The 24527-nt window shown below is 39.1% G+C and overlaps 1 protein-coding gene across 1 annotated transcript; it reads left to right on the forward strand.

The window, feature by feature from the left end:
- The first annotated feature begins 1447 nt into the window (after positions 1–1447).
- Positions 1448–23123, forward strand: tango6 (transport and golgi organization 6 homolog (Drosophila)). Its single transcript, XM_044125804.1, has 19 exons — positions 1448–1621; positions 3242–3671; positions 4350–4554; positions 5432–5548; positions 6851–6995; positions 7579–7685; positions 8209–8371; positions 8991–9058; positions 10255–10367; positions 10452–10628; positions 10710–10836; positions 11361–11564; positions 11690–11833; positions 12886–13320; positions 14201–14258; positions 14515–14673; positions 17257–17408; positions 19054–19167; positions 22905–23123. The coding sequence occupies exons 1-19, from the start codon at positions 1570–1572 to the stop codon at positions 23079–23081; spliced, it is 3147 nt and encodes a 1048-aa protein (XP_043981739.1). The 5' UTR covers positions 1448–1569; the 3' UTR covers positions 23082–23123.
- The last annotated feature ends 1404 nt before the right edge of the window (positions 23124–24527 follow it).

The raw sequence follows: 24527 nt of genomic DNA on the forward strand, positions 1-24527 counted from the left end.
ACAATTTCATAGTTTTACTGGCACAGTATTTCAAATTACAATTACATTGGAAAGGAGTTCCTAAGTTGAGAACTCCTGTAGATTCTTTGATGAATCAGGGGTTGATAACTTAAACGTGACCCATTATGCAAAATTCATATCGCTTACATACTTCCATCCATGCTTCTCAACTGTTTCTAGTTTAAGTACTTAACACCAGGTGTTGTAGGCTCTGCTTTTCAGAGCAGTATGGTTGTATAATTGCCCATCTTGTGAAAGTGAATTTTAAGTTGGATGTAACCAGCAGCAGCTTATTTGATTTAAAGTGGCGAGTGGGCCTGGCAGAATCGATCAGACAAATGTGGTGGAAAAAAAAAGTCTCCCATAAACCTAACCTGTTCAATGATAGGATAATGTGTCACCTTTGACGCAATTATGGTCAGCAACCACTGGTCATAATTTATCAGATCCTCTGTACATCGTCAAGCAGATCCAAAACAAGTTACCAGGCATGGTAAGCTGGCAGTTTGAGCAAGCTAGGTTTAAAAGATTCTAGAAAGAAGCCCTTGGCCCTCAAGGACTAACAACATGTTAACACTAAATCTACACATTTCTGCATGCATGCACCAGCTGTGAGGTGCAAGTCCAAGTCGCGCTACAACCGCAAGCAGCTGAGGTTCAGCCAGTTCCGCTACACCCCAACAGAACCAATTGTCCTCCAGCCACCAGAGGTTCTTTTTTGCTAAGAAACTTAAGGTATGCACTACTGGTGTGGAGTGTGGTTCGTAAAATTTCTACATTAAAAACTTTAATCAAATTCAACTAAATGTATACATTCTTGTATTCTACATGTCTATGGTGTGTTGGGTTTAAGTTGGTCGTATTACCCTCGACCATCTCTAAACCAATATACTACCTGTACAAGTGTCAAAACCTATTTGGTTAAACAAAATGACTAGTGGTGAGATCTTGTTTTTGTCTAAAAAAAAAAAAAGCTGCACTGTGAAACTATTTGAGAAACTTGAAGCCCAAAATAAGTTTTTACAGTCACTTCATGAAATCTGGGCTCATGAATCATAGAGGTGGGGAAAACCATCCAGACCACCTTGACTGACTACTTTTAATGTTCTTGTCCTTGTCATTTCTAATACAAAACCTGTTCACACTACAGATTCTACTGTTAGCCTATGTGAGGATTGGACCATAGAAGGAACAGTAACAGCTTTTATAAAAACAATAAATAAATTTTAAAAAATTATTTAGAAAATCAAACGGAGGAAATGTACCTAGTTCTGAACACAATATTCACACCAGGCTCACTTATAGACTGTTAAATGGAGAGTCTGATATCCGAGTTAAGTTGAACTAAATACATTTTTGACGTTTTCAGCTGTCCACTAAATGCACCACAGTGTCAGCCAATCATTTCCCGTTCATATCGGCGCTGCGTTATGACGTCAGACGCAAGCGTCCGTTCGGTATATATTTTTAGCCGAAGCTGCGTGTACCTTGATGTTGCGGGATTTATATCAGAAATAAATAACAGTTGCGTGTTGTTGTCAGAGCGGTGATGAAAGCTAGCAGTCCGAGATGACCTCCGAGATCCTCTCCGCCATAAATATCCTGACCCAACCTCTGGGCGGTGAGTTTCAGCCGCGATAAATTCTCAGAAATCTGATTCTGTGCAATTTCTGACATGGTTTGCGTCAATTCTGTTATAGATTTGTTAGTTTGTAGTTTTTGTTTATAAAAGTACTACGTGATCGTTTTGTCTGTTTCTTTCTCTGAATCTAATGAATAATATTTTTGAAGAGTAATCTTGTTCACAGAGACTCCAGAACCCAAATTATTTATAGTTTTATTTATTTTGCAGAATATTTGCCAGTTCCAGAGTTCTTTAGAAATCACTGTTTATTGATCTTTGAGAAGGCATACTTGGATTCTCAAGTATGCTTTGAGAATACTTGAGAGTTCTCACTATTCTCAATTATCATTTATATTAGTTAAAAACGGTTTCAAAGTGACTTGAGTTTTCGTTCTGTTTCTGGATTACTCTGCATCCCCAGAACCAGAACCAAATATGGAGAAGCAGCTTTCCGTTCCTATGCTTCTCTAATCTAGAACAAACGTCCAGAAAACTGCCAAAAGACTGAGTTCCTTTAAATAGAGGCTGGAACCCCATCTGTTGAGAGCTGCCTTTGATTAATAACTGGAGCATTGATCAATTTATTTATTGTATATTTCCTGATAATGGCATTTGATAACATGTCGTTTTATCAAATGACTATTGAACACTACTGAAAATTCTCGTGATTTTAAGATGTTCTGGTAAAATTGTGTCTTTATTCTGCTAATAAACAGACACAGGGGGGAAAATTGAAATAAGTCACCTTTTGAAAATGTTTGATAATTTATAATTTCGTTTTTTTAGAAAGGAAGGCTTGGAGGGAGGGAGGGAAATCAATTAAAATCAGATGTTTTTTTAAGCCATACCACTCAGCCCTAATTTGCAACCTTGCAAATTTCCAGTGTTTGCAAATAATAGGGATGCATCGATCCACTTTTTTCACTTACAATACGGATATCTGATGTTTAGTATTGGCCAATGCCAATCCAATACAGAAAAAAACAGTGCTGAATTGACTTAAAAAGTTTCTTCTTTTTTTAAAAAAAGGCATAAATGTACAAGCTTACAGATTTGTTTCATAACTTTCCACCATTATAGCACATTTAAATACATCAGTAGCTTTGCTCGTTTGCTCTTTGTTTACAAATACAGAGAAAATCAAATGAACAGAACACGGGATATGAAAATGTATGCCAGGGTGTAAACTCTTGCAGTAAATACATTGGCACAAAAAAGCAGAAAGGAGATATTGCAGACATGACAAATTTAAAAAACATTCAGTAACCTACAACATTCATGTATATTTACAGCTTTTCTGTGTGTACTTTTGGAAATAGATACAAATAATTCAACTTCCTTAACCAAAATGTAAAAACGGCTAAAGGTAATAAAAATGTACACTTGTGAATATGTAATGTGCTATATAATAATTAGATTAATTGTTTATACCTTAGGAAAAATTTTGTATCAAGATTAAAAATTATAAAGTTTTTACATTCTTTCCAAAACATCTAAGATGGAACTTGCACCTTCTATGATTTACCACCAGGTGGTGCAAAAGGGAAAGTTTTGACATACAGCTCAATTTAACATTAAACGTAAATACTGTTACACGCTGATCTTCTGCGTTTGCAGCTGCAGAAGTGTCTGCGCAGACGTCGCAGCAGGAGGCCCTCCATGCTGCCTTGGGGACCAACAGGTCCGTCCTTCTGGAGCGGCTTCGGAGCGACGGCAGCCTGCAGCGGGCGGCGCGGCTGAGGGACGAGACGAAGGGCGAAGCTGACTGGTACTGCGCCGAGACAGATGACGTCACCTGGAGCTTCGTCCAAGAGTGTCTCCTCCTCCTCCTCGCCTTAACCCGACACCTGACTGAGGAGCTGAAGCGCTTCCAGGAGGCCCCGCCCCCTTCAGGAAGCCTCCGCACGCCGGAAATGGCGCCGCCGCTTCCGCCCGACGTCCTCAGCGTCTCCAATCAGAAGACGCTGGGCGCCGCGCTGCAGTTCGTGGTTTCTCTGGGCGTCTGTCCCTACCTGAGCGCCGGGGTCGGCGTCCCACTGGGCCGCAGGTGGGCATTCTTCTTCTTCTATGATTTTACCGGCGGTTGGAAAATAGCTTTTAGGTGTGCACGATATAGACTTAGAATCTTTTCACGATATTTTGTGGTACTAACAATAAAAAACTTATTTTTTCAGTAATTGTATGCCTGTGACTGCATTGCACAGGATTCAAACACAAATATTGTTCTGAAAAAACATTACCATTTAAAACAAGCTTCTTCAGGACACCACTTTATTTAAAAAGTGTGATTTATATAACTAAAAAACAGCAATTGCCTTTAATTATATTTTCAAATTGACGGTTATTTAGATAATTAAAGAAATATGTAATTTCTTTAATTAAATTAAGTTTTTATTCATTTAATTTTAAAAATATTTCTAGAAATTGTGATTTAAATAATATTTTCCCATGTTATATGAAATAACAATGGCAAAAGTAACATTTCCAAGCATCCTGACAGTTTGTTTTTTTTAACATCCAACAATTTATCGAAATGATCATGATCAGAAATTTTTCATAATAAATTATAAATGGTGCAATAAATGGCCACACAAAATTACTGTCGCCTTCTGAATTGGAGTGCGAACCAGATTTGATACCCAAACTTTTTGTCATGTGAGCCAAAATTGTCGAGTCAGAAATACTCGAGCCCTCAGATTAATAAACTTCATGATCGTTTAATTAGGTCTGCATTTGGTGCTGTGGTGGAAAAGCTGATCCGGAGGGACGCGTCGCCCCCGGCAGGTCGCCGTCTGATCACCACAACCAGAGTCCTGCTGCAGGTGGCTGAGCTGGCGACTCTTGCCACGCTGGTGTTCAGCAGACATCTGGGGGACGTGATGGCAGCTCTGTGCCAGCTGGGCTACGAGCCGCACCGAGAGGACCACAGGGTGGGTTTACCTCCTACATGCTACTGAGACCCAAATACGCTTTTTTTTTTTTACCAAATGCCAGCTTCTTCCGGCTTTTTCACTAAAAACAACCCATGATCTCTGCCACTTCCAAATGTGGAACTAAATCAGACCGATCTGCAGCCTTACGGCCATGTTGCATTTTATCCAACTTTTAAAGGTTCGGTATTATGTATTTTCCAGGCACATCATGGCATTTTATACCACAATCAAGTAACTATTTTACCTTCAATTGTTATAAAAAGTCTGTTTATAAGAAATTTTATGTCCTGATTTAACATCTTGAAATTGGACCTCTGTCTCTTTAAGAAGCTCCTGTTCTTCCTGAAATGCATGAAATACAGGAAATCACATCTCTCCTCCATTAACCCTTTAACAACGTTTTTACCATCGTTTTACTGAGTAGTAGCTTCTATTCTGAGCACAGTTCCACCAGGTATTTGCTAATTGCTGCTGGCTAGTCTGAAGGAGCTGAGTTGGAAACTGCAGCTCTGAGGAGGAGCTGTGTCTTGGAGGCGGAGCTAGGTCCAACCAGGCATTTTGCACAGCTGAATAGTTGCCATGGAGATTAAAGGATTTCTCAAACATGTATGAAAGAATCAGAGCAAAACTCCAGGTTTGTTTTTAATGAGGGGATGACATTAGAACATGATGCAAAGCTCAAAAAAGTTGATTTTACATGATGTTTCCCCTTTAAATCATTGATGTGAGACATGTATCATAATTCTTGATGTGGTAAATCCAAGTGTAAACAACGGCTGAAAATTCTGATTACAAACTTATGAAAGAAGTGTGAATGTAGTTCAGACCGTTTCAGTCCTGCTGCTTTGGTTTCTGTTTTTCCTCCCTGATGCAGCCACTCAGCACGGAGGAGTGTCGGTCGTGCAAAGAGGCGCTCAGGAATCTGCTTGGAAAAGTTTACCAGCCGATCGTCGTCAAGGAGCTGCTGGTCCTGCAGGGTGGACCCAAACAGGTGCCGCTTCCTGTTCTGACCCAAATGTTGTTTTTATTGTGCAGAGAACAGAATCATCCATCATATGTTGATATGTATTGGGGCTGAAACAATGAATCCACAAATTTTAGTAATTGATTAATCGTTACCTAGCATATACAGACTCAAAAAAAAAACAAAGTAATTTGCAGAAAGAATAAAGAGCAGTAATTAAGCAAAAACTGTACAAAAATATGCACTCAAAAAAAATCCATCAAGTGGCAGTTATAGCTTCGCCTGGTTCAAATTCTAGTTAACTCTCTTATTACGGTAAGTAACTTTTGCTACCTAGCAATTAATTCATTCATCAAAATATAATCACCAGTTCAGCTCTACAATGTATTCATGTAAAGTCAGGCAGAAATGAACTGAACTTTTTGATTAATTCTTTGGTACAAATAATCAACCTTTTCCCGAAGGAAAATTACAATATTGTATTTTAAGCAATAACATTTTTATTTTATTAGTTTAAAAAGGAATTTTAATTATTATTTGCATTTTTATGCAGTTCTAAAATTATGTAAAATTATATAAATTAAGCTTAAGAGTTAAAAATTAAATTTTTTAATTTGATTAAAATTAATAAATTGAATTTATTTAGTCATTTTAGTCAGAATAGTCAATTACTAAAATAATTGTTAGCCCTGTGATGTACGTGTAGCATCATGTTGATACATTGTTGCAGAAGAATCCATCTGGAATGAATTAATGAGCAGACTGAATTTCTCTACAGAAAAGCTGCAGCCATCAACATGCAGGAAATGGACGATGAAAGAAAAGTTTTTTGGATTTCAAGAATTTTGAATAAACTTCTGAATTATCCACCAATTAAAAAAATGATCATGCCTGCAAATATCAGAAATTGTTTATCAGATTTTGGAGCTTTCCATTAAATTTTTTCTGCTGATCTGAAAAATCCTAACAGATATTGAGCTCATGGCTGCAGTGATCTATTTTGTCCACATGATGGCAGCAAAAATGAGTTGAAAACCATAACTCTTCACCAACAACAAACTCCTCTAACTGTGGTTGTTTTTGACCTTTTTTTGTCCAAAATATTATTCTAGTGCAGGAAATGAGCTTCCGTTTAAATAAAACATAATAATAGGATCAGTAATAATAATAAAACGGAAAGCAAATCCAGCAAGAAAAGATGTTTTTTCAAGGCGGTTCTGGTTTTTCTGTTCATTGAGTTTTGATGAAACTTGTGTTGGTTCCATGAATCATTATGCTCCTACATGCTGGTTTTGGAGTCGCATCCCTCTCCTCTCTGGTTGCTTCCAGTCGGGTCCAGCTGGGAGCTCCAGAGCCGCTCTGGGATCCGCGCCGGCCTGGCTGAGGCGTCTCTGTGGTCAGCTGCTGTCTGAGCGACTGATGCAACCCAACGGCGTGCAGGCGGTCGTCAGAGCCGTCCTGGAGGGAGGAACAGGTGAGGAGGAAGAGCAAGAGGAGAAGAGATGATGTACAGATAATCTGCATGTTTTCCTGCAGGTTCCCATCAGCAGTGGCGGAGCTAGACTGTTACCATTGGGGGGCCCAGAGGGCGGATGAGAATGACAAGAAATATATACTTAATAACCAAAGAAAAACTAGACTAAAAATAATAACTAAAGGGAAAAATTATATATATACACACACAATTACTGAAGGAAAAAATAGTAAAGAAAGAAATAACTAAAGAAAAAAAAACAATAAAAATATACATATCTTAAATAAAAAATTAATTATTATTTTGCTATATGTATTTTTGTACTTGTCATAAATATATATTTTTTATATAGTCAAATTCATTTAGATATATGTGGAAAGATAGATAGATATTAAATGGTTATATTAGATAAGATTAGATACCAGCTGTAACTCTTAAATGTCTGGCAACCTGAATGCCACAATAACTTTAATGTTGGGGAAAAGTTACAAATTTGGAGAAGGAATTAAATGAAAATAATAAATGCTGCTTCTGTAAACCACTCATGAGTTCTCCTGGCTGAACGTCCATTTTCCTCCTGCAGGGGGCGACTCGGACTGGAGGAAATGTGACGCTGTGGCGCGGATCCTGGCAGCCTGCCCTCAGCAGTCGGGCTCAGCGGACGGATACTTCAGGCTGGTCTGTCCTCAGGTCAGCATCACTGTTTCCTCTGCAGGGTGACGCAGGCAGCAGGTCGTCCATCTGAGCAGGAACAGACTCAGGGTTTCTGCTGATCAGATCGTTTTCCTCCAGCTGCTTAACGGTGCTGCAGGTAGACTGCTGCACCTGTACCTCGTTATAGCTAGCCCCATCCCTCATTCCTACCTGCGGTTTGGATCAGCTGGTCAGCAGGAATGCAGACTTGCATGGAAAGCAGTCTGCACTGGAAAACCTTCCTTAATTCTTTGATTAGCTGCTATAGCTAGCAGCTACTCCTTCTCAGAAGTATCCATCCATCTTCCTTGCTAACCGACTTGCAGAGGTTAGCAAGACACACCCCTGAAAACCTTTCATTCCACTGTGTCAACATACCTACCAGTACTTGTTGAGTTATTGTATTTTTGTTTATTGTACTGCAAACCTGTGTAATCTTTGTGTGACTCAGTTTGTCCTCTGCAACCTTTTTAATACTGTTTATAAATATTTGTGGCTAAAACGAATTGATGCTTCTCAGATCCTTGATCTCCTGCATTTCCGAGACAAACTGACAGCGCAGCAGTTCCAGCGAGTCGCCACCAGGGCGGCACTCTCCATGGTTCAGGAAAGGCCCACCTTCGCTCAGCAATACCTGCTGACCCCACTGCTAGACCCGCTGCACCGATGCATCACCACCTCCGGTCAGTAACACGTCCGCAGACTGGCCTGATGTTCAAATAGTTACTAAAGTAACTAAGAAGTAATTGGTAGTTTAAAAATATCTAAATATTCAGAGAAGTTTTTTTAAAGGGGTCAATACAGCTAAAAAATTCAACAGACATCACGTACTTGCTGATAGCGTTGTGATAATTTGGATCCTATTTAATGATAGGCAAAAAAAAAAAAAGAAGAAACAAGTAAACAACGTAACAACTGCGCTGAGTGTTTGGTTGCCATGGTGATTCCCTCCTTTAGGCTCAAACAAACTGCCACTGTACAAAAACTATAAGTCATATTTTAGTATTTTTAAAAAGTTAGGGTCAGAACCGTCTGGTGATGCTTCTTTTAAAAACATATTTTTACTGATTTGATATAATATTCTAATTTTAAATGTCAGTTTTTATCAACTTTAAGTGGGAAAAATCACCATAATAAACAGAAATAAAGGATGTTTGTAAAACAGCTGTGATTAATATGCATAATGTTTTTTTTCTTAGTGATAAGTTTCCTGAAATAAATAAGGTTTTCAGTTATATTCTAATTTATTACTCTTACACGAACCCATAGCCTTCATCACCATCTCTTGTGTTTGTTTTGTAGTTGAAGATCATCCGCATGTCGCTGTGGAGGAGTCGGATCTCACTCGCTGTTTGGAGGATGTCTACAAGGTCGTTTTTTTATTTACGCTTTTTCTGAGAAAAATGAGCTGAAATAAGTTGTATCTGATAAAGAAATTTATAAGATCCACTTTAAACCTCATTCTTAGCAAATGTACCCTGAATTAGGACTGGACAATAATCAATAAATATCAATATGGTGATAGAGAAATGATCAGTAATACATTTGTTGGAATATTCAATATATATAATCGTGAACTCCGATGCAGAACTGCACAGCATTCAACTTCTCACTGCGAGTTAAGCTAGGTTGGTAACTTCAACTAACTCACTCAATCTTTGGTTACCTAGCAACAACCTGCTGGGTAACAAACTGTTTCAATGGGCGTGCTGTGGTGGCGCGGCTGTCGTGGGTTTGATTCCTGGACCTGTCGACATCTACCGCATGTCTCACCCCTCCTCTTTCCATCTTTCCTGTCAGCCTACTTTCAAATAAGGGACACTAGAGCCCACAAAAGAGCCCCTGGAGGGGAGAAAACAAAAAAAAGAAGATGTGCTGTGGAAGTAGGTGTGCTTCAGTTCAGTTTCAAAACAATAAAGCGACCCAAACACCAACTCCCAGACAGCTCATCAGTAGAGGAGGAGTTAAAATTAGCTAATCAACTGCTGTGATCACTTATTAATAATTGCACAATTTAAATTAAGTCTGAAAATGTAATATTGTGTGGGAAATATTTTGCATGTTTTTTGGTGTTGAATTCTGATACGCTAGTGGAGCTGTGGTGCGTTAGTTGCTATGGCAACGGGTCTGCATGTAGTGTGGTTGACACAGGGAGAAACAAGAATACTACGAGGGGCTTTGAGTTATTGTTCAACAGTTTGTTTGCGTTCTTTTTCCATTTACTGCACTGAATTAACAACACCTACATCTTCCGGTTTCATTTTAACGGCGCTGTTCTACCGCAGCAGCACGGCTACCAATGGCAAGAAAAAGAATAGTCTATTTTTGCCCTCCAGCATTGTGTGGATGTGCAAAATTTCCAAATCTAAACAATAAAATACAACCTGTCTACAAAATATTTTGGGTTTTTTTTGTACTTTGTGGTATTCGGTAATTACAATTTCCATGAGGGAAAATGCCAAAGGGAAAAATAAAGTAAATTATCTCATCTTGTCTATATACAGTGTTAGATGTGATTATTGATGCTTCAGGGTGACATTGTTGACATTTTTTCTTTGTGGGTCAGATCTGGGTCGTTGGAAACAGTCCGTGTCCGACTCTCCTTGCGGCACTCCAAGACGTTCTTCCCGTCATCTTCTCACTTTTCTGCTTCACCAAACGGAGCATCTCCCATCTGCGGTGAGTTTTAACTGGAAATCTTCTCTGCTGTGTCTCGGCAGCGAACGTAGGAATTAATCGTGTTGTCTTCTTTGTGCACCACAGCGCCCCCTGTCAGGAGATCCTGCTCTGGTTCCTGAAGCATTCGGAGACATCTGCAGCTCTGTCGTTGCTCAGGCAACTCTCTGGCCTGAGGGAGCGTAGGAACGACGTGGCGGCTGCGTTCCACTTCACGGCGGGCGGCGACGGCGGCGTCAGGCTCGTCTGCAGACAGACCTGCAGGTGGCGATGCAGAGCTGAGTTGTAGTCATCTGAGCGTCTCTAGCTTTCAGCGTAACTCTAGAGTTTCTGCTGTTACCATAGCGATGAGGATGAGGAGCTGTACGAGAAGCTGTCCGGGGAGCAGTGGAGGCTGGAGTGTCTGGTGCAGCTGCTGGCCCAACTCAGCGACTCCGACCTGGCCGGGGATTTCTTCCTGGACCTGCTGCAGGTACCAAAAGGACCGCCATCACGGAAGAACATGCAGACCGCAGAGAAAAAACAAAAACAAAGAGAAGAAACTCTCCAGCATACAGCAAAGGACTAAGGCCAATGAAATTTAATCTCAGAATGATGCCTCTTTTTCAGAATTTTGTCCATAATCTCAAAAATAGGACTTTAATCTAAGAAATATGACTTTAGTCTCATAAATCTGATTTTTTTCTTCAGTCTTGACTTTTTTCTCAAAAATATGACTCAGAAATATTCCATGTTTTTCCCACTGAACCTTGACTTTAATCTCCAAAAAATGACTTTAATCTCAGAATCTTGACTAATCCCAGGCACCTGGAAGCAGCCAGCTTCAGGAGTCAGGAAAAACTGAAGCGTTTTTCCTTCAGAGAGGGAGAAACGGCCCAAACAGGGTCTGTTGGGGGGAGGAAAAAGCACTTTTTTCCATCCCGTTTAGAAAACTAAACACTCGCCAAACTCTTCAAGTTATGCAGAAATGTTTTGCTGACATGGCGTCTGTTGCAGGAACTGACTGGTTGGGCGGCTGCTGTAGATGAAGAGCTGAAGGATGAAGAGGAGGTGGATGTGGCGGCCATGACGCTTCTGGAGGTGGAGCAGCAGGTGCTGGGTGGAGCTGAGAGGCGAGCAGAGAAGCTAACTCTGCTTCAGGCGCTGGCTGGGATGGTGGAGAGTCTGGAGCAGGAGCAGCTGCTGAGGAAAACCTCACAGGTCAGAGCATAAAGGGAAGGATGGGTGGAGAGGGAGGGAGGGAGAGGGAAAGATGAGGGTGGATGAATGGAGAAAAAAGATGGATGGATAGGACTTTTACCAAGATTCGTCTGTTCTGGTTGCAGGTTGTGGACTTCATGGTGTCCCTGTTCCAGAGGGCCTGCGTTGGGCTGGATGGGACCTCGGCGCCAGGTGTTGGGAACCCGGTGGAGAGCCAGACGCTGAGCATGGGGATGGGCCTGGTGGCGACGCTCCTGTCCGCACCTCAGGTGCAAAATCCCTCAAACCGCTCATGAAATTAACCAACTTACAATTAATTACCAATAAATTGTTTATTAGATTAAAATTAGCTCCAATCTATGAACTAATAACAGCCGCTTAGACCTAATTTCGTTGTTGTAGTTTGGCCGCCAACCTGCAGAGGGCGCCGCTGGTCATCCTTAACGGAACCAAAAGCAAAGATGGCGGAGATCTGGAGAAACGGTCCTAACAGGGTCCGTTGTGGGGTGGAAAAAGCACTTTTCCCGGTTCTGTTTAGAAATGTAAACACTCGCAAAGCTCGTTAAGTTAAGTTTCATCTTATTAACCCTCATTCAGCCGAGCTGCGTCAAATTTTCAACCAAGAATGAAAGCTGTGATACGAAGGTGAGAAAGTGATGACAGAAAGCATTTCGCCGAAAAATTGTAACGTGATAGAAAACAAATTTAAGAACTTTTGTGAGTTAATTCACTTGATGGATAAAAGTTTTAACATTCTTCCCAAAGCTCGGTGCTTCTGTATGAATATCTTTCTTTTAATGAAGGATTAAGTTTTCATCTTTTATTCTTGTTTTCAGGAACCTGACGTTCCTGTTATGTTGAACTCTCTAAATATCGCTAAATTTAATATTTAGTTAAACACTTCTGTTTAGTCAGTCAGTATTGAATGCAGCTGGTAAAATGATGTTAAAATTTAATTACCATATGTATTTCTTTTTAATATTATAATTATGATATTTGATGTGTTTTGATGATGACGCTTGAAAAAATATGTAATGTTTGTTTCTGGTTTCACAACTGGAGACTGTATAATGTTTTTGTGACATAAAGTATACTTTTACTTATTATTAATTAATTGTATGGCAAATTAAAACAAACTGATCGGTATATTAATAAAAAAGAATTGCTGTTGATGTCTTTGATTATTTTTAAGAAAATAGCCGCTTACAACTTAATTATTAAGATTGATCAACTTTAGATCAACTCATTAATCAATAACATGCATTTCTTATCAGCAGTTGATTGATTTTCTGGTTGTCTTTTCCTAACTTTGCCCTGTCAGATCAGCGCTCAGGATTATTCCTGCATGTTGAAGTTGCTCCGGCCGCTGGAGGCGCTGGCCCAGCAGCATCCCGATGTCGTCATCCAGGAGCTGGCGTCCAACCTCAGAGCCGTCATCGCCACTCACGGCGCCTACCGGCCCGAAAACACCGCTGATGCTGCTCGTTGCCGTGGCAACCCCGACGAAACTGCAAAGAACAGCAAAGCGAAGAGCGAAGGACGAAACCAGCAGACGCCAGTCAGCAGGTTCCCACAGCGTCCCAGTCCGCCATCCAGATCCGTTCACCCTGATCCAAGTAACAAACCGCTCTCTGATTGGCTGCTGGAGGCGTGCGACCCAGACGTGCCCACCCGAGCGGTCGCCCTGAGGGTCGTGACCCGGATGGTGCAGCACAGACACCCAGAGGCCGTCCAGGCTCAGGAGAAAGTCCTCACGGTTCGTAGACTACTGGCAAATTCTTTCATAATGTTTCTTCTTCAGGTAGGGATGGCTGATATGGCATAAACATAATCTAAAGTCTTTAACGCATTAATATTACATATGCAGATCAATCACATTTTGACCTATAAGCCTCTCTCCTCTGGAGGGTTGCCAGGGCATCAGCAGCGCGTTACATGGCCCTGTACTGCGGTCAACAGTGTAGAGTAACACGTGAGTGAGGAGAGTCAAGCTGGTGAACTCAGCTGCAAATTTCACTTTAAAAACACAGAGAAGAACGTTTCCATAAAAACTACGACTGTGACTTTTCCTTCCACCGAATCACAGCCAGTTAATATTTAACATTTTCAAGTTAAATATTGAAACATCATTTACATCAAAATGACTTTCTGAATATGAAAACCTGGAAAACTGAGATATTTAGTTTGAGACAAAAATAAAACATTATTTTTAAAATGTAGGTTTTAAAAATAATGATAACGAACCTTTGTTGAGTTTGAGATTTGCATCCAGGAATTTTCCAGGTTGTAATTCCTAGATTCAGGAGTTCTTGTTGGCTTTGTGATCCGAACGTGAGTATCGGCAGGTTTCCCGTTTCATCCTCGTCTCCTGGGACATTCATAATGGATGAGGCAGTCTTCCTCAGTGGGACGCCGCTGCCCTCCTGGGGGCTTGTTAAGGAAAAGATGCCCCTTATTTAGGGATTCTCTTTTGCTCCAGGCCCCTGCTGATGCTGCAGAAACCCCCAATATTGATTTTCCTCTCCGGTTTGGTTCTCCTCGGATCAATCATCTGTTTTATTCCCTCTGATGTTTGTTGACTGGCTGATCCTCGGTCTGGATCTCCATAATTCCCCGTCTCTCTGTGTCCTGTCCAGCTCTTCCTGGAGAACCTGGAACATGAAGACTCATTCGTCTACCTGTCGGCCATCCAAGGTAACGGCTCCGCTCTCGTGTTTATTTTTATAACTCTCTGTATATGGAGTCATTTTAAGGTTACGTCAACTAGCTGTTAGCTTTATCTAGCTGCTGGATTTCTGTTCGTCTTGCTGTTAGCTTTGTTATAGCTTGAAGCTTGCTGTTGACTTCCTCTTAGCTCTAGCTAGATGTTAGCTCTATGTTACCTTCAGCTTCCTGTTAGCTTCCTTTTAGCTCACAATGATAATAGAGACCGAGTCCGAACTGCTTTCAGGTCTGGCCGTTCTGGCTGATTCCTACCCGGGTCAGATCCTGGAGAGGCTCCTCCAGGATTTCCAGCGCGGCCCGTCGCTCCCTTCGTCCAAGCAGGAGCGCTCCCTGGAGACCCGGCTGAAGGTCGGGGAGGTTCTGATGCGGGCCAGCAGAGCGATGGGTGAGTATCAGACAGCGTCTGTGTGGCTCATTTGTTTCAGTGAGACATGAATTGACTTTACATTAACATTAAAATTTACTTAATGGATACACACCAATTTAAATAAACCCTTTTGATAAAATGTTTTTGCGCTGACGTGGTTTTTCAGCCGCATCCAAACAGCTTTAATTTGTAAAACCGAAATGGAAACACGTTTTTCACATCAGACGAACAGCCGAATGTTGCTACTGATGAAAAACAACTAAGAAGATGACAGGAAGTGGTCCACTTCATTCAGCCATTATACAGCAGTAAAACCTGCTGACCAAACCTGCTGGAGCTCCACTAGGGTTGCTAGGTAGCGGCATAGTTCCCAATGAAGGTGACTCGATAATTGAGAGGTTTTTGACATTTTTGGTGTCATTTTCCAAACACCAAAAAACATTAACTTATAGCTGGAAAACAGCTGTTATTGTTTTTTTTTGTTTTTTAAGTGCTTGAGCTGTTTTTAGAGGCAGCAGAGACACAAATAGAAGATCAAAAACGTGTTAAATGTTAATTTGGGCCCCCTTTAGGGGATGTGAATAGATCTGTTACAATAACTAATTTTGCTGCTGAGACAGTTTTCAAATAATATAATGATAATGACATAAAAATAATAATGAAAGAACACATTCTCAAAGATCAATTAACTTTAATTTCTAATGAACAATTAACACTGGTACTGGAAGATATTCTAAATATCCAAAATAAATAAACAAATCAACAGAAACAACAAATAATATCAATTATAAAGTCTCAAAAAAAGGGCTTGTTGAAACCAAAGCACCAGGCTGAAGACTTCTGTCATCCAGTTTTTGGTAGAAAGAGGGAAAGAAGAAATGATAAATAATGCAAATGGAAATTATCGAGCTCATTTTAATTACCATGTGATTAATTGATTTATTGATTTTTGCATAAGAGGGACGTGGATATCTACTCAGAGGAGGCGGCCATGTTGAAATAATTTAGTTTAAGCAGGTTTGCTGCTGCCGCTGGCTGTGGAACCAGCTGTTTGTGGGCGACACAAAGCACAGAGTCGCCTGCAGCTGCTTCAGCCAAGCAGCTCCGAGGCGTCCAACTGACCGACTGAAACACAAACACAGCACTGACCCTTCATTACAGCGAGCATCAAACCCAACCACAAATTCACTTACTAACATTTTCAGTGCAGAACTTCTGCAAAGGAGTCTGCAAGTTTCTCTGCCAGAAACTAGGAACAAACCAGAAAAGGAAAACTAGGTTCTGAACGTCCAGTCGGTTAAGAAAACCTTCTAATTAGAAAATCACAGCTTGGCCAAAAAGACACATTTTGGCCGGTTGGGACGTTGGAGTCAAACACAGCAGCTGTCCGAGAGGCAAACTGAAGCTCCTTCCAACCTCCACACAGGGATATAAACACCCTGATTGTCCCAGAAAAGTGGCACGATGGGAATCTGGCACACAGAACCAGAGCTGAGTCAGAAAAATACATAAATGAACGCAGCAAAACACAGCATCTCCTCTGACTGAAGAGAAATTTAAGCTTCTGCTGATGCTTGTGAGATGATTACTGCAGGAAAAATCCACAGAAATGCAGGATCAAATGTCGACATGTTTGGTTGAAATGTAGATAAACCAGAAGAAGTCATCAGAAATGTTCAAATCTGCAGATGAAGCTGCTATTTTTGTAAGTTTTAACTGACAGTTGAACTCTCATCTTTCAAGCCTTTTATGAATCTGGAGCGCAAAAGTCTACATCATGACAGAGCTTATTAATGAATTTATTTATTTACTGTCTATCAAATAATTTATCATACATACTTCAAATTAGGGCTGGACGATAAAACAATATATATCACAATAGAAATGTGATTAACATCAATAGACAATACATAATTAATATTCAATAATAAGAGGAAAGGCTTAAACTGTCCAGCCTCTCACGGCCAGCTGTATTAGTTGGTGGAATCAACTAATTCACCCACTCTTTGGTTACCTAGCAACTCACTCATTCTTTGGTTACCTAGCAACTCACTCATTCTTTGGTTACCTAGCAACTCACTCATTCTCTGGTTACCTAGCAACTCACTCATTCTTTGGTTACCTAGCAACTCACTCATTCTCTGGTTACCTAGCAACGCCTTTGGCAGTAACTTGCAGTTTAAAGTTCCGCTGCTATTCTTCATAACTGCTTAAATATAAAAAACAGCAGCATGAAGTGAAAACTGTGAACAAGAGATAATTTTACACCACCAGTTTGGCTATGTTTCAGATATTTATAACAAACTTCAACATTTTTGATATTTACTCGTATGAAATGTTTTTGTCATGATACGTTTTTCAGCCATGTTGTTCAAAACACAGCAACAATTTAAACGACTTGACTCAAAACATGCAGGTAGTATTTATGTCTGTCGTTCTCATCAAATGAAACTAAATTATGCCTTCATAAATCGCTACAACATATAAAAAAAACACAACAGAAAGAAAACAAAAATACCAAACCGGATACAACATGTGAAGTTTTTTTTCTGGGATCTGGTTTGAGAGTCTCGCCCTGCGCTGCGTGTGTTCGTCCTCCAGGGGAACTGGTGCCGCACCTCGGCCGCCCTCTGCTGGGCGTCTTCCTGCAGGGAACCAGAGATCCGGACCCGAGTGTCCGGGCCAGCAGCCTGTCCAACCTGGGGGAGCTCTGCCAGAGACTGGACTACTCTCTGGGACCGCTGGCACAAGAGGTGAGAACGCCGCTGAAAAATTACATATTTCACATTTCAATTATGCTTTTCCAATATTCTAACAGAAATCTGCTTTATTTTATGTATTTGTTCAAGATTAGCAGATTTTATAGAATATTTGTAGCTTAGTCTGGCTAAAACTCTGTTATACATGTCAAAGTATAATTCAACTAAAACATTTATTGTTCACAAGGGAGTGAAAAGTTACTAAAATACAAGAAATGTTATTTAAAAGGCAACGATGCAAAAGAACAAAATCTTACCAAGTATATTTGTTTAGTTTCTAGAAGTAACTCACTTTGTCAATAATTCCTTTATTGATAGAAAAAATACCAGTTCCATTGACGGATTATTTCATTTATAACTCGGGAAAATGACTTGTAAAAAAGTGAATTTATCAAGTAGCCCTTTTAAGTTAATATTAAGTAATTATTTATTTAAAACAATCTCTGATATCTTGCTGAAAAGTTACTTGTAAGTTAGTTTTGTCTTATTTCAAGTGTAATAAGGACTAGAAACTAGACAGAAGTACTTGGTAAGATTTTTGTTTCTGCAGTGAGATGAAAGAATAATAACTTACTGGGATTTTTAAAGATTTTTTGCAGTGCAGATTTTTCGTGTTGAGTTGTGACCAAAGTGGGGTCCTCGCCCCAACTTTTGGAAACACTGAGGTAACGGTTGTGTTCCTCTGAGGAAAAATCCGCTGCAGATTAAATGTTATTGAGATATAAAAATAGTTTTCAAACACAAACTGTGAGGCTGAACTGCCTGTGCTGAGGTCTGCGGCTCCGACGGCGGCGCGCCGCGTTCTGAATGAGCTCCAGTGTCAGCTGGATGAACAGGACGCTTATTCATAAACCTGAGATCTTTTTCACACTGGCAACACCATGTGCATCAGGAGTTTATAGTCTGATACTTTTCACAGCTTTTGCAGAGTCACAGTTTTAGTTAGATTTTTTTTTTACAGATATCAAACACTCTAGACTGTGAAATATCAATTTAAATCACTTTTATGTCTAAGTCTTCATATTTTCAGTTCATACACCAAGATAAATATTAATGTCTACAAGTACATCTTGAAAAGTTAAAGTGCCATAAATGAGGTTAAACATTCTCAGACTGCGATCCTGGTTTTCAGATGATGCAAATCTAAATTTAATTGTCTCTAAAGATGTGAAGAATGTCTCAAAGTTTTAGCCAAGACTGATACAATAAGTAATAAATCAATTGATTACATGATAAATTAAAGTCAGCTCAATAATCCCCACTTGGACAACAATCATTAAGAGATTCCCTTTAATATCGTTGAACTTTAGAAAAATGCTACAAACGTTTTGACACAAAGTTCAAAGTGTTTTTATTTTATCTGAAATATTAACTGGTGCTGTTGGTAGTTTTTTTTTTTTTTCTTCATGAAACCGTGTAAATTTTAAATAATTGTTGGAGCCAAACACAGTCAGACCAGGGACCACATATCGCCCCCGGGCCACAGTTTGGACACCCCAAAAACGATGCTGTGAATTCAGAACTTCTTGTTTTCATGGGTTTAGCCTTCATTTCCACTGATTCCTGATGGTTTCCTGCCTCTTCCTGCTGTGAATATTAAATGGTGACACGTTTTTTTATTTTTTATTGTTGCATGCAGCTGAGCTCGTGTCTGACTGCGCTGATTAAAACGGATCGGGAGGCCGAGGTGAGGAGAGCCGCCGTCCACGTCGTCGCTCAGCTGCTCAGAGGCCTCAGCGATAAAACCACCCAGGTGACAAAACTCTGCAACGCACCACGTCACCCTGCACTGCAAAAACACTAAATATTACCACATTTATATTACCACAAGACAAAACTAACAGACATGTAGCAAAATATAGGAGATTAAGTAAATAATTCCTTAATATTGATGAAAAAGCACCAACAGATTTGATTCGGTTATAAAACATTTTCCCACGTTCCAAATGAAACAATCTGCCATCTAATCATTAATTAATTATTGACATAAAACAAGTTTCTATATTTTACTGAAAAGTTACTTTTGAGTTAGTTAGATATTAAGATATCTGCACTAGAAACTAGACAATAATACTTTAAGGTTGTGAGGTTTTGCAGTGAACCCAGATTATCTTTAAACATCAGAGATGCACTAGAGGATGAAATTACCATACATATTAGGTCACAAATAGAAACCAGCTGATAAACTATAAAATAATATAAAAAGTTAAATAAATAATATGGAATAACATTTAAAAAAGGGAAAACTGTATAAATATAAATGCAAACTTTTGCAATTTGTGCGAGAAATGTATCAGAAATATTTGCAAAACAGTTAAAAACATGTAGAGAACATTAGATTATTAAACTTTAAGTTCACCTAAAGTTAAATAAGCTGCATTAAGAGCTGATTCTGCAGGATATTGACTCGGGGAAGGTGAAAACATGCAACACTTTCTGGGTTTTTATTTGTAAAAACCTGTCATTTTCTTTCTGCTTCGTGCTTTAGAAGCTGCTTTTGTTGGTTTATCATCTAAAATTGAAACTTGCTGTCCTGATGTTGGGCTTTGGAGGAAACTTCCTGACCTGCAGGTGAAACTGAGACGCTCACTGTTTGTTCTGCTTGTCAGATTTACAAAGCAGCTCCTCAACATAATGGATGTTTCTTAAACTCCACGGCTTGTAATTTTCCACCTGGTGGTCTCAGGTGTGTTTGTGTTTTCCTTTATTTTTGTTTCCTGCCTCGGGGTCAGAAACCTTAGCGTGACCTCTTCCTGTTTCCTGCAGCTCTTCAGACAACTGAATGGTTTGATCTTATGGCATCTCTGGCGCTTTTAGGTTAGTAGGTTAGAAAATCTCTTCACACTTTGAGAAAAGTTAAACTCTTTATGTCGATGTGCTCAAATTAACGTCTAATCTTAGATTTACTTCCAAAACATTGTTGCTGAAATTGCAAATTGCTTTCTGTTTTTAAACTTTTGGAGTTAAAGAAATAAGCTTTCCTGTTTGTTGTTAGATAATCCCAAGTAATTCAAACTGTATCTTGAAAGTTATGAAGATATTAATTGTTAATATTCATCCTTTTTTTTATAATTTAAAGTTTTTAAATTCTTTTCTTACCATTGGAAAAAAAAAAAGAACATGCAAATAAAGCAGTTAAAATGCAGCTCAATCAAGAATAAAGAGCAGTGATGTTGGCATACGGAGTGTCAAAAGTGGAAAAATGAAGCAAGAAATGAATCATTAGATTATTGAATAAATGTACCATGAAATAAATATACGTTTAATTAAATGTTTGAATAATTTAAACTAGTGGAGCTCAACAGATCAGAGTTTTATAGATACAATTATTTAATGGTATCGCTATAGGAACAGGAAACATGAAGCAATTAAATATGCATTTAATTATTATTCTGCTTCAGTTATTCTAAGTTTTGTTTCAATGATTTGCAAATGTAGCATATTAAAAAAATATCTAAATATTTAAATTAAACATTTATTTCATGGCACATTTAATTAATAATTTAATGATGTAGCTTGTATTTTGTCCCTTTTGGCTCTCCATATTGGTGGTGACATTTTTTACCATGTTCACAAAATAAGATGAAAATTGATGGGATTTTGGTGGAAGAGGTAAAAGAACTAAAACTCCGTATCTCAGCCATACTTTACATTAAAATCCTCGTTTAAACGGCTGATGGAAATTTGGTCTTTATTTTACTTTATTTAATTCATTTTACAGTTTTCACACAATCACAGTTTAAGTTTGGTGAATTTATATCCAGATTTTTCTCGCAGGATGTTCAGATTATTAATGTGACTCTCGATTCTGACCCTGTAAAATATTCAGATTTTTTATTTTTTTTTTATTTTAACTGATTTCATTCCCTCAGTTTTATCTTCACATGTACAGTTAATATATCAAAACGTAGGTATTTTTCTCTACTTTCACCCAGTGTGTCTGTCAGTGCTGTAGGACTTACAGTTTTCTGTTAAATCAGCCCAGAGGGCAGACATGACCTCTCATTCACTTCCATGATATTCAGGGTCTGAATGTTTTCCTTCTGAGCTGAAATTGAAGTTTCTCTTTAAACTCTCGTATTTGTGACAAAAATCACCGTAGACTCATAAAAATGTACATGTTCGGTCACCAGAAGGTTTATGGGTCAAGAACTGTTTCAGCATAACTTAAAGTTTTTACGCAGCAGCTGAGGTTTAAGACGACTGGGATTCCGTCACCGTAGCAACGAGTGACTCAGCTTTTTGAATATGGAGGCTAAAATTATCTCAACTATGGGTAAAAAAAAAAAAAAGTATTTTTCACAGAAATGATGGAAAAGAACATTTTGTACATGTTACAAAGACATGGAGGAGTTTGTAACGCCGCACTGTTGGACTCTGTAAGACATTTTCACAGAAAAAAATGGACATAGTGGCACTTTAACCTTTTCATTTCTTAGTTTCTTCAATGCCAGATCTGATGAATGTGTTTGTAAAAGCGAATGGAGACATCGAAAAGCGAGAAAAGCTTCACTGAAACAGAGAAATGAAGATCTTTCTAATCTAAAAGTGTTATTTCCTTGGTCTGCTCTCCTTCGCCTGACCTTTGTCTACCTGCTCAGGTGTGCTGTGGCTCCTGCTGTCTTCCAGCTCTGGGTTCTGGTCCAAGTCCTGTCATCACTGCAGAACCAGCTGGACTGTAATAACAGAGGGATGTGGGAAAAGTAAAAATAGGGCAAAGGTCAGAGTAGGGCGGGATAGAGTGATGGTTTAGAAGATGTGAGAGCAAAGACGGATGGACAAAAGTCGTTAGAGGTGAAACCTGAGATTTCCTCCACAAACTGTAAAGTCGCATAAATTAGAATAATAAAATAGATTTGCCTAATATAAACATGCCGATTTGGGGGTTAAAAAATGTATCGAAGTTGGTGAAACTGCAAGGGAAAGGGTTTTTTTTTTGTAGCCATATGATCAACAGCTTGAACAAAGAAGAAGACGTCATGATATAAGAAGTCATAATATTTCAGTAATAAAGTCATAATACGAGAATAAAGTGGAGACAAAGATAAGTCAGTATTATGAGAATAAAGCCAGAATAATATGAGACGTCATAATATTTCCAAAAAATAAAGTAAATATTACAAGAATAAAGTCATATTGACTTTATTCTTGTAATATTTAAACTTTTTCTTGTACAACTTTATTCTGGTAATATTGACTTTATTCTTGTAGCTTTATTAAGTGTAAGGGGGTTTTTGTTTGTTTTTTCTTAGTATGGCTCTAATACTCCATTTTATTTTGTAAAACTGTTTAATGTTCTGTTGAACCACAACAGTTTGTTATATTTGTGAAAGAAATTAACAGTAAATTTTGACCTCCTGGCTTCTGATTGGCTCATTTTTTTATCCAGTCACACCATTTATTACCTTCTGGGTTAATAAATATGGTTCACATGAAACTCAGGAAACGGCTTCAGCCCTGACGTGTGGCTGCTCTGTTTGCCTCCTGCAGGTCCTGAGCGACGTTCTCCTGGACCTGTACCGGGCCCTGAAGCTGGTGGTCCGCTCGGACCCGGACCAGGCGGCCGTTCTCCACGCGCAGCTGGCTCTGGAGGAGCTGGACGACGTGATGAGGAGGTTCGTCTTCCCAGAGCAGAAGCTGGAGAAGAAGATCGTCGTTCTGCCGTAGAAGCTGAAATGAGTCGGTTCAATAAAGGAAACTTCTGTTCGGTCCGATGTCACTTTGTTTTTCATCTAGTCTCATTTTCTCCTTAATGATTTACTTCTTTTAAATTTACTTCAGGTTGGCAGGAAGGTTCTGGCAGTTATCAGACTTGAACATTAAATCAAAACTTGGTTAATCCCAGTTAATAGATTTTCACAAGTTAGTTTTAACATTTTTTTCTAAATAAATAAAATCGGCATTGTTTTTACCAAGGTGATTTGTGACTTTACAGTGTTTGATTTGGAAAATTGGATTTTTTTTTTTTACCATAACGCTGGTTTCTAGCACAAAGATCTTAGTTCACTTGAATTACGATTAAACTAACATAAGGAGCTTTTCAGCAGGATTTATATATAAGAGCTTGTTTTAAGTCATTAATTCCTTAATATTGATTTTAAAAAGTATTTGTTTCACTGTCAGATTGTTTCACTTATAACAAGGTCAAAATGTGATAAGTAAAAAAAATCTGCCAGTGCAACAAGTACATTTTAAAATCAGTGTGAAGGAATTACTGACCTGAAACGACCTCTTGTGTCTTTCAGGTTTTCTTGTAAGTTGGTTTTGTCTGAATTCAAATGTACCAAGACCTAGGCGCTAGAAAAAAATAGGACTAAACTGCTAACTTTTTCTGGGTCAACTTTTCAAACAAAATGCTGCAAACAAATCTTTAAGTATAACAAGTTGGTGGTTTGTTTACTAAGTAAATATTGGAGGTCTGTGGGTAAGTTTCAGCCTTTCTGTATAACTTTGACTCGTTTTGATCATGGAAAAAGATTCAATTTTGAAATTGCAGTCTTGCGTTGAACAACTATTCCAAGCTTTTATAAATGTTAAGAAAAAATAAAGACTGCAGAACCGTCTGAATCTTAAGAAAGAAAATCTAAAGAAACAAAGACTAGGTCAGGAGTTGTATGCCATGAATCAGGAGGCGCCTGAATGAGACTCGCACTCAAAGGTGTCTTTATTTTTCTCCTACTAGATGTTTAGAAGCCCAATGAAGTCTGGACTTCATGGCGAGAAGATCTGGGCAGAAATATCCAACAAAGGCTGCGCTGCTTTGTGTCAACCAGCCTATGTGTGGTCTGGAGTCTGACGGAGAGGAATTCCTTCTTTTGTTGTCGTTTGTTTAGCAAAAGGCTAACAGGGTTTAAGGGTTGACCCCCTGGTCTGTCTCCATATGAATATGCAACAGTCTGAGTTGTTTGCAGTCTGAGATCTCCCCCACAGCGAGACTCTGATGTTTTACCAGAAAAACGTCACGCAGAGCCGCTTCAAATGTTTAAAATCCTTCCGTCTGCCTCATGCAGAGCTGAGGAGCATCAAGCTGCATTTACTCAATTACGTTTACTTGAGTAACTTTTTAAAAAATATATACATTTTATTTAACCTGAATAATTTTATCATGAAGTA

The sequence above is a fragment of the Gambusia affinis genome, linkage group LG08, assembly GCF_019740435.1.
Source record: "Gambusia affinis linkage group LG08, SWU_Gaff_1.0, whole genome shotgun sequence".
Lineage (NCBI taxonomy): Eukaryota > Metazoa > Chordata > Actinopteri > Cyprinodontiformes > Poeciliidae > Gambusia > Gambusia affinis.